General features: G+C 44.3%; 1 protein-coding gene across 1 annotated transcript; it reads right to left on the reverse strand.

Moving 5' to 3' along the window:
• Positions 1-1,451: 1,451 nt before the first annotated feature.
• Positions 1,452-10,837, reverse strand: LOC134457216 (interferon-induced protein 44-like). Its single transcript, XM_063209108.1, has 6 exons — positions 10,806-10,837; positions 10,098-10,302; positions 8,053-8,205; positions 3,399-3,570; positions 3,130-3,227; positions 1,452-1,793 (listed from the first exon to the last, which is right to left on the reverse strand). Exons 1-6 carry the CDS (start codon positions 10,835-10,837, stop codon positions 1,563-1,565), a joined length of 891 nt encoding a protein of 296 aa, XP_063065178.1. The 3' UTR covers positions 1,452-1,562.
• Positions 10,838-11,116: the final 279 nt, after the last annotated feature.

Raw genomic sequence — 11,116 nt, forward strand, 5'->3', positions numbered from 1 at the left:
AGAGAGAGAGAGAGAGAGAGAGAGAGATAATAGAGAGAGACAGAAAGAGAGAGAAATAACAGCCATAACCACAAAAAATGCTGTTCTGGGTTTCTTCTGATAAGGCACAGTGAGTAATGCCCCCCTCCCTCCATCTACTACTAAAAAAGTGCATTCCAGTCCTATGCTTCCTGTAGCAGCTAGGACGTGGGAGGAATGAAGGGATGGAGTGAAGGAGGAAGGGAGGGAGGGAGGAGGGGAGGGGTGTCAGCTTATCGGAATGCCATGCTGCAGACAGGACGAGTGCTGGCCTTCCATACGGATGCTATAGCTAACTGCTCTAGAGCTTGGATGTATCTCAGATTGAAGGCATCAAATGCTAGGCCTCATTTGGCCCAATGTACGTTTGTATGTGGGTCCAGCATTGGCCTCTTTGCCCACCTGAAGACTCATAAGGAACAAGAAAGAGGACAGACATAGTGTCTGCCACTGATGATGATGATGATGTGTGTGTGTGTGTGTGTGTATACAGACCCCTAACGGTGCACAGTCTATAATCCTGTGTAGGCATACTGTGGAGCAAAAGAAGAATCAGAAAAATATATGTTTTTAAATAAATTTAATTAGTAAAAATGTTGTTAAATGTAACGGTCATTGAATGTAACAATGAGAAACATTTACCAATCACTAATCACTTCTACTGTATATTGAAGACTTTCTAGACCTTTGTAGACCAAGACCCCACAGAAAACATTAAGTAGTGAAAAGGAAAATCACCTGACCTGAATGAGAGTGATTAGAAAACCCAAACTGAAAAAAAGTTATCTATTAATGTGAGAACCAGTGTTCCGGTTGTCTCAAAATCCAAGCTCCTAAGCTTAAGATAAGATGGAACCCTTTGCTTGCCACCACCAATACTGTTACCTTCGAACCCCAGCTCTGTCCTCAAGTGTTATACTGTATACACGAGACAGAGCACTCTTTGTGCCTCTATGGTAACGATTGTCTCCTCAACCGCCACTTGCCACCATGGTTCAAATTGTTTATGGTTATTAGATGAGGTTTGTATCAATCACTGGCTGGAACGAGTTTTAAAGTGATGGTGTATTTTTTTTCTTCATTCTTTATTTCTTAACAATGTTACTGGCGCAGCACTTCAACTAATTTGAATGCAGTAAAACGCCTCGTTTAGGAAGCCCAAAAGCCGGGATGCAAATGCACCTCTGCATCCCCCTTTCCGGCACCTATGGCTGGTGGATCACCACCATTAAGAGGAACTAGGGGTGTAAATGATAATCGAAATGTTACGATGTATCGATCCTACACCTGATGATTTAATCGAATCGTATCGTATCGTGGGGCATTCTTAAGTATCGAAAATAATCAAATCGCTGGCCCCTGTCCAATGCCCTAGCTCCATAACATAATAGAAGTAGAAAAGTAATGGGAAAAAAACAAATCGAATCGTATTGTGGGAATTCCTAAGTATCGAAAATAATTGAACCCCTGCTTTAAGAAATCGATACCATATTGTATCGTCATGGAGGCTGTGATTTACACCCCTTGGAGGATCCCTATGGTTCTTAGATCCCCAGGTCCTCAACCCCCAGCGATAAAGACGAGATGGACCTCTCCGCTTGCTTGGCTTGTTCAGCGTGTTCCTTGAGGTGCAGGTCCACATACTGCAAGATGAGCTCCAGGGCTTGGAGAAGCAGCGTGTCTGTGTGCCGCTCTGTGTGCAGCTCCATTGAATAGTTCTTCACCGGCACCATGGAGGACACGGGCATGCCCAGTACAGCACTGGCCTGCTCCATCTAGACAAAACACGCACACACACACACACACACACAAAATAATCACACAAGTAAGTCTGTTTCCATTGCTAGTCCTATATTAATTAACTAGAAACCACAGCGTGATTGCACTGGAAACCGTATGGTTATTTTACTGTTGTTACTAAAAACAAACAGGTATTACTATGAAATTACACTGAAATTACTAGGAAAATAACATGAAATTACCACCTTATTAGCGATCCGTGATACACAAATGTACACATGAGCATGTGAGTATTGGCTAAGGGTCCTGGTACGCTTGCTAAGAGCCTTGAATTATGCGAGTGACAGTCTCCACATACTTGGTTTATAAGTACAAAACCAATACGCACGATACTGGTGGTATCATCCAGGGGGCAGAGAGCGATACAGAAACTGGGAACACAAACTGAAAGGAAAACTAAACAAAAAGGACTCCCTGGACGAGGAGGAGACAATACTGCTACTACTCCTAGTAGTAGATACGAACACTCCTTTATCAAAGTGCAACGGGGAAGTATGATCGTACAAATGTGTGTAATCTTGGACAAGCTCAGTGAAACACTCTTGAAAAGTTGCCACCATCGTCGTTTTCACGGTAAACCCTCGCATGGAACCCTGCAGTCTTTCTTACGATCGCCCCCTAGCAATTTTGGCGATATTGCACCGAACGCACACCTCTGCGTGCTGTATCTAACGCACGCAAAATTGACATGAAATACACTCGGCAAAACATTTGCGAACGAAATGTGCCTGTGCACATGTATCCTGCTGCAAGCATATCGAGGGCCTAAATCCATGTCTGCAATGGTTTGCATTACAGTTCCAAGTCATTTGAAGAGGTACACTTTAACATTCATGTTTATTAATTTACCCGACAGTTTTGCAGGTGTAGGCCCCATAAGATGTACCTACATACTCCCTAGCGATTACACTCCGCCATTCCGACACACCGCCATTCCGCCATTGACTTCTTATTGTCCAATAGGTATTTTGTCCCATTTCAGGGAAAAACATGGGCATGTAGCCTATGAGTCTGCACCTGTTGCTGCGCTCACTTTCTCCACTCCTTTGCGCTTGCACTTGCAATCATGTCAAAAAGACATGAAAGATGATGTACTGTACGAGTGTTTGCTAAACAAAACTAGCTAAAGGGGGGTTATAACCTAAAACAATACCTAGCACAAGGCAGACAAGGTGCAGGGACATCATAGGCGTCGCAATCACATTAGCCTACTGTCGGAATGGCGGTGAGTCGGAATGGCGATTGCCCCCCTCCCTAACCATCAGGCCACAGCCACAAACTTTTCCAAACTGTCACTTTTTTAGGCCTTACCACATTTTTCAGAGGTGTGCTACAGTACACCTGAGACATGTCAGATGTGTTGACATGGACCTTGTCAATGTGTGTTACTAGCGCCACCTGATGTACACCTGTGGTAAAGACAGACAACACAAAAACAGATTGAATTGAATTGAACTCAAAAGTTCAATGAAAAACAAAAGTAGAATTTGAAACACACAAACAAACACAAACACACACACACACACACACACACACACACACACACACACACACACACACACACACACACACACACACACCTAGAGCGCTAACATGCTTTCTGAGCTGCTGGAGTGTGGAGGTCATGGTTTTGGAGTAGGTGGACATCTCGGACGCGTTGACCACATAAACCACACAGTGCACCCTGTCTGCCAAGGAGGGCTCCTTCACATAGCCTGCTGTGTCTGACCCCACAGGACTGAAGGCACTGAACTAGAGAGAGAGAGAGAGAGAGAGAGAGAGAGAGAGAGAGAGAGAGAGAGAGAGAGAGAGAGAGAGAGAGAGAGGGAGGACAAGTTAGACACTTAGTTGTAGGTGTGTCTCCCCAGATAGCTGCTTGGTGTCCCAGGACAGGGCCCTGTTGTTCCGGGACAGAAACAGTGGGTGTCCCAGGACAGCAACTAGGTGTCATGGTACAGTGTCCTAGTGTCCCTGGACAACTATTAGGTGTCCCGAGCCAGTATCCTGGTGTCCCGGACCCAGAGGCGCATCTTGTCACCAGGCTAGACAGGCAGCCACTTGGGGCCCCCAAGCTCCTATATAGTGAATGACAGCATACATAACTACTACGATAGCACCAATTTTGTTTCAAATGTTCATTCCCTTAAATTTGGCTTGGGGCCCCACATCACCCTAGAATCGCCTCGGCCCGGACCAGCCGCTGGGTCAGCAACTGGATGTCCTGTGCAGCAATTGGGTGTCAATTGTGTGCAGTAATTGGGTGTCTGCTGACAGCGGCTGAGTGGACTGGTACAATGTCCTAGTGTCCTGGGACAGCATTACATTACATTACATTACATTGCACTTATAGCTGACACTTTTCTTTTATTCAAAGTGACTTACAATTATTCTTTTTCAGGGTATTGGTTACATTCCCTGGAGCAATGTGGGGTTCGGTGCCTTGCTCAAGGGCACTTCAGCCATGGATGGAGATGTAGGGAGAGTGTCAGGTGGGATTCAAACCTGCAACCCCTAGATTGAAAGACCAACTCTCTAACCACTAGGCCATGGCTGCCCATACAGCAAGTACTGTAGGTGTCTGGGTTAATTAATATCTGGGTGTTCCTATTCTGACAACAATTGTTTCACTCCTGGTGTTCCGGAACAGTCTACCTATGGTAGAAGGTCGCGAAGCCCTCTTAATTTTAAGGGGTTTAATTTTAATACCATATGTAGCCCATGTTGAATAAATGACAAAGCATCTAAACTAATTTACGCATAGAAGCATCAAAATGTAAGTGTGGCCTGCGTTATCTCTTTACCGTAATATTTGTAAGATTTTTAGATATTTTTAAGATGTTTAGTGACTACGCCACTCTCATTTGTTAGGGTGAGAGAACCCAACCATCAAACACTTGATTTGACTTTCCCCGCAACAGGTTAGTGAATAACAAGAGATACAACTGTCATACAATTCAGAGTTCTTTTTATTTTCTTTCAGTGATTCTCATATTTTCTGTATTTGAAAATGTCTGTACTCAAAATACCCGTTTCACAGGCTCAGTCTTGTATAAAAATAGAATATGAACTTTTTACAGTATTTAAAGGCACGTCATCTCAATACAAAATTGTGCAAAAGTGCTAATTGCACGAGAGGTAGACCAAATGACAAAAATTGCACGGCAAACAAAGTTAGTAAATCAAATTGTAAAAAGAAAACAAACTGCCAAAAGGGCAAAATTGGTAATGGCCACCACACACACACACAAGCCTGTTAGACACACGTCTTTGGTCTCCCCCTACAGCAAGTATAGGTTCCAAAAGGAGTCTAGGAATTAAGATACGTCTCCCAGTAATACTTCAGTGTTCATACCCTAATCATATACACAAGCTCCGTCTTGGCGGTTACTGAGTGAAACTTACACGAGCCCCTTCGTCTCGGATGCTAGAGTGAAACTTACACAAGCCCCTTCGTCTCGGACGTCAAAGTGAAAAGGTTGCACAGGATGAATCACTCACACAATAGGACAAAACAAAACAAAAGGTTGGGAAAAGAACAGTGATGCCCCCCTTCTCTAGTGACACTGCATCAGTGTAGTCGAAGGCACCATCTCCTCCTCTGGTTCTCTCGAAGCGGCATGCAAGCAGTCAACCACACAGGACACAAAGTGGAAGAACATCACCAGCGACACTTGAGTTTGCCCAGCTCAGCACACCATCCCAGAACAGCAGCCGACCCCACGCCAGCCGCCGATGGACAGGGCTTTCCTGTACGGTGGCTCAACCACAAACGGAGGGAGAGAGAGAGCGGTGTGCTCACGCTACACTCGACAGCATCAAAAACACGGCGTCTTTGCTAACTAGCTACCACCGTAATGATTTATGCTACACACCTGAAGGAAAGGGGAGTGTCGTTACCCCGTCAGAATAAAAGTTCGGGATAACCACCGGTTACATACACCCCCACTGTAAAAGGTCACCGTCCCGGTGACACTCCGCACTCATCCCCGCACACACCCAACAAGCGCGCACGTACACACACACCCAACAAGCACGCACGCACACACACACACACACAAGCACGCGCATCGCACGCGCATCCAACGAGCGCAACCACACGCACACTAGAGGCCCCCCAGCACATTAACCATCAACAAAGTACACATGCACATAATCATACACAGACACTGCATAATGATCCAGGATGGAGTCACGCCAGGCTGGATGGACATGGACGTTCTTCTTGGACGGTTACTCTCCAGTCCACTACATGACAGTCTGCGGTTGGAGGCCTGCCCATTGCCCCCTGAGTGGGCTGTCGGCGAGGGCTGCCGCTGCGCACCCACAGAGGCCCGTTGCCCATCACGGTCTCTCACTGGGTGCCCCAGATGCTGGCTCCCCCACGTGAAGCTAGCCTCATGCGACATGGACGTTCTTCTTGGACGGTTACTCTCCGGTCCACTAAATGACAGTCTGCGTTTGGAGGCCTGCCCATTGCCCCCTGAGTGGGCTGTCGGCGAGCGCTGCGCACCCACAGAGGCCCGTTGCCCATCACGGTCTCTCACCGGGTGCCCCCGATGCTGGCTCTCCCACGTGAAGCTAGCCTCCTGCGACTCCGGTTGAGGTTGAGGTTGCTGGGAAATGCCCAGCCACCTTGACAGCACATCCAGCTGCCCTTGCTGATGCGCTGCCATCATCTTCAACTCAGACAGTCCTTCCATGCTTCTCTCGCAGCTTGGCCGTCGGCTATGCCAGCACCCCTGCCGGTGATCTCGTCGGTGGGGCCCTCCGCTGGCTGGGGGTAATCACTGTTCTTTTCCCAACAAAACAAAACAAAACCAAATGCATACAAAACCCACCACTAACAATTGTAGACAGCTGTATCCACTTAGTTATCCTTTGCCGACTACTGCCAAATGTGGCCTGCGTTATCTCTTTACCGTAATATTTTTAAGATTTTTAGATGTTTTTAAGATGTTTAGTGACTACGCCACTCTCATTTGTTAGGGTGAGAGAACCCAACCATCAAACACTTGATTTGACTTTCCCCGCAACAGGTTAGTGAATAACAAGAGATACAACTGTCATACAATTCAGAGTTCTTTTTATTTTCTTTCAGTAATTCTCATCTTTTCTGTATTTCAAATGTCTGTACTCAAAATACCCGTTTCACAGGCTCAGTCTTGTATAAAAATAGAATATGAACTTTTTACAGTATTTAAAGGCACGTCATCTCAATACAAAATTGTGCAAATGTGCTAGTTGCACGAGGGGTAGACCAAATAACAAAAATTGCACGGCAAACAAAGTTAGTAAATCAAATGGTAAAAAGAAAACAAACTGCCAAAAGGGCAAAATTGGTAATGGCCACCACACACACACACAAGCCTGTTAGACACACGTCTTTGGTCTCCCCCTACAGCAAGTATAGGTTCCAAAAGGAGTCTAGGAATTAAGATACGTCTCCCAGTAATACTTCAGTGTTCATACCCTAATCATATACACAAGCTCCGTCTTGGCGGTTACTGAGTGAAAACTACACGAGCCCCTTCGTCTCGGATGTTAGAGTGAAACTTACACAAGCCCCTTCGTCTCGGACGTCAAAGTGAAAAGGTTGCACAGGATGAATCACTCACACAATAGGACAAAACAAAACAAAAGGTTGGGAAAAGAACAGTGATGCCCCCCTTCTCTAGTGACACTGCATCAGTGTAGTCGAAGGCACCATCTCCTCCTCTGGTTCTCTCGAAGCGGCATGCAAGCAGTCAACCACACAGGACACAAAGTGGAAGAACATCACCAGCGACACTTGAGTTTGCCCAGCTCAGCACACCATCCCAGAACAGCAGCCGACCCCACGCCAGCCGCCGATGGACAGGGCTTTCCTGTACGGTGGCTCAACCACAAACGGAGGGAGAGAGAGAGCGGTGTGCTCACGCTACACTCGACAGCATCAAAAACACGGCGTCTTTGCTAACTAGCTACCACCGTAATGATTTATGCTACACACCTGAAGGAAAGGGGAGTGTCGTTACCCCGTCAGAATAAAAGTTCAGGATAACCACCGGTTACATAAGCGCTACATTAAACGTTTATTCTGTATTCTACCGAAGACGAATAAAATGATAACTAAAATAAGTTTTCGCAGGAAACAGAGTATCATGTTACTCCCTGTCGTGTGGGCGCTCGCACTGGTCTACAGAACACCATCAACAGGACACAATCATATCAATCACCTTCGGTTGCCTACTGTACCTTGTGTCCATCTGGAACGTGGCCTTTGATGACAGCTAAGGCGTCGTGAAGAGTGAGGCTGCTGCCCTCCCCAAGTCCCGCCATGTCGGACAGGACCACAGACAAACTCTTAGCATCTCTCTCCCCACTGCTGTGCAGCTTATACAACTGCAACTGAAGACATCAAACAAGTAAAGAGGCCATGAGTCCATAACATGCAGTAGATTAGAAGACCTCTCTGGTATTACACAAGACGGTGTGTCATGTTCTAAAAAATAAACTTTTACAAGCAATGATGTGCATCCTGAATTCATCTGTTACAATGCAGTGGTACATATTCCAAATGACCTGGTCTGTTCTTCGGCAGTTAAAGCCGCGGGAACTTTCAGCGAACGTTCCATGAAAGAGTGGCGTAACCCACCATGCTCATTTTGATGGGTATCTTACTAACCCAACGCAACCCTTTTGATGCTCATTTTGATGAGAGCTTAAAATGGCCTGACAAAACAGCCTTCAGAGATCACGTTTGAAGCTTCCCACCCTATCATACCACACACTGCAATAGGCTACTAATAACATCCTAAAAGACCCCCTTTGAGGGATCTTCAATTTGCCACTGTGGGGGACCGTATAGGCCAGTCAATCTAGCTCTAAAAAGGCCCAAACCCCGGACAAATAGCAATAGTAATGGTTCCTACTTTTAAGTGATCCTTAAACCCACTTATATCACATATTAAAAATCTACAGCTTTATATTTAGTGGAACATACTTTTTTTCAAGGTCAAAGTTGGCAGATTTCCCATTCATTTCTCCATCGGGAGACAATGTAGGATACAAGGTGAATAGGGTAAAATTTTAAACTATGACATATTCATTTGAAACTTTCACAGTTGGTAAGGCACATTCAGACAAATCATTTTTGTATTGCAAGTTTTCTGAAATATGATGATGAAATATGCAAATGAGGTCATATGTACTGAAATATCACATATCACATATTAAAAATCTACTTTCATCAATTCAGTGGAACATACTTTTCCCAAGGTCAAAAGTATCCGACCCACTGAATGGCAAAATGCATTGGAAATCTGCTACTTCTGATCTTCAAAAAAGTATGTTCCACTAAAGTGATGAAGGTAGAGTTTTCATATGTGATGTATGGTAGATGAAGTATCAATAAAAAGTGTGAATCAATACTTTTGCCATTTGTTTTATGTTTTGTACGTTGTTGCATAATTTATCACATATCTAAGAAGATGTGATCTCATTTGCATATTTAATCATCATATTTCAGACAACTTGCAATACAAAAAATATTTGTCTTTGCTTGAGTAATTACTGTGAAAGTTTCAAATTGATATCTCATTGTTTAAAAATTTAGCCTATTCCCCAAATATCTCCTATATTGTCTGCCTATGGGAAAATTAATGGGAAATCTCCAACTTTGACCTTGAAAAAAAGTATGTTCCACTAAATACAGTATAAAGCTGTAGATTTTTAATATGTTATTAAGACATACCTTATACCTAGGGAGGATTATAAAAAAACCTTGGAATGATTACTATTGCAATTTGTCTCAGGTCAAACGCTAGATTGTCTGGCCTACTCAAAGAGTTCTCTGCTGAATCTTCAAGGAAATCTCTGGGTTCAAACAAATCTCTGGGCTCCAACAAGAACAGATTTGTGTGTCTTTATTCCCCTAAAGGTTCCCGGAAAGAGCAAATCATCTGAAGGTTCCTCAGAGAACTTTCAGAGGTTCCCCCAACAGTGACAAACTGCAGATCATACAAAAGATCCTGCTGTTGTGTTGTGCTGTGCTCTGCTGTTGTGGTCATTTCCTCTACCTTCTCAGTCACAGAATGCGCGCACATCAGGTGCTGGACCAAATATAAGATAACGGAAAGGAAAATAAAGGTCCGTTACACTGTTTGATGCTCCCAAAATTTAATGGCACAACATTTCGGACTAACCGCTGCACTGTGAGGAAGGACGGTTAGTCCGTGCCATCACATTTTGGGAGCATCAAACAGTGTTGCGGACCTTTATTTTCCTTTCATTTCCTCTACCTTCTCGGTGAAGCTGGTGGAGGCCCCGGACGGGGAGCCCACCATGGCCCGGTTCAGGACACGCCCGTAGAACACAGACTGCACAGAGCTGATGAAGCTGGACTTGCCTGCTGCCACTGGGCCCACCAACAGAACCCGAGCCGCCGGCACTGAGCCAAGGGCGGGCTTGTACGAGCGAATAGACTCCAGCAGAGCTGTTTTGGTGCTGATGAGGAATATAATGGTTAAAGGTGCACTGTGCAGGAAATGGTCAAAAAAGGTATTGCAACTATGCTGATCATTGAAACCGGGTTGCCTATTGCCAAATTCGATCTTTTCCGGAAAGTTTACTAAGTAATAAACCAATATTTTACAGTATGGCCCAAGTACAGTCATTTTTGCAGCTAAACATGGCTATTTCCAGAAATTCAAAATGGCAGACCAGGGAGAAGATCCCACTTTTCATGTATGAAAAGTGCAATTTTCCCAGTCATAATGAATATTTAGAATTTGATGGTAGTGGTAAGTATTCACGAAAAAGGTAACATTAGTGAATGGGTAGCATGAATTCTAGAAATAATCAACTAAAAGTCAAAGTATGTTCTTTTTTTTGTTTACTTTCAGAATTTATGCAGCCCACTCTCAAATGTTTACTTTTTCATGTATTAAATTCCACCACCAATTTTTAAGTTTACTGCATCATGACATGGAAATGAACACTTTTCCTACATGAATAGGTGGATCTTCTTCATGTCTGCCATTATGATTTACCAATCAATGACAACCATACTATGGTCAGGTCAGACCAGTAAATATTAGTTTACTACTTAGTAAATATTCCTGAAAAAAAAATCACATTTGTAAAAAGTGAGGAGCATACAATTAGAAAATACATACATCTGCTCCTGGGATGGCACATGGCAGCAGATCGTTTATATCGTTACATTGGAAAACACAAAAGATCTGCATATTACAAAGAACGAGAAAAGGAAACTCACTCATCAGACCAGTTCAAATGTCTCCACGCAGATTCATCCAAG

This window comes from Engraulis encrasicolus, chromosome 1, assembly GCF_034702125.1.
Source record: "Engraulis encrasicolus isolate BLACKSEA-1 chromosome 1, IST_EnEncr_1.0, whole genome shotgun sequence".
NCBI classification, from domain to species: Eukaryota; Metazoa; Chordata; class Actinopteri; order Clupeiformes; family Engraulidae; genus Engraulis; species Engraulis encrasicolus.

Excerpts from the sequence above, each read along its gene's own strand:
- LOC134457216 (XM_063209108.1), bottom strand. The coding sequence starts at position 10,837 with ATGGCAGACATGAAGAAGATCCACCTATTCAT. Across the intron at positions 3,571-8,052 it reads ACGTTCCAGATGGACACAAG|TTCAGTGCCTTCAGTCCTGT; the intron begins GTACAGTAGGCA and ends CTCTCTCTCTAG. Across the intron at positions 1,794-3,129 it reads GCACACCTCTGAAAAATGTG|ATGGAGCAGGCCAGTGCTGT; the intron begins GTAAGGCCTAAA and ends TGTTTTGTCTAG.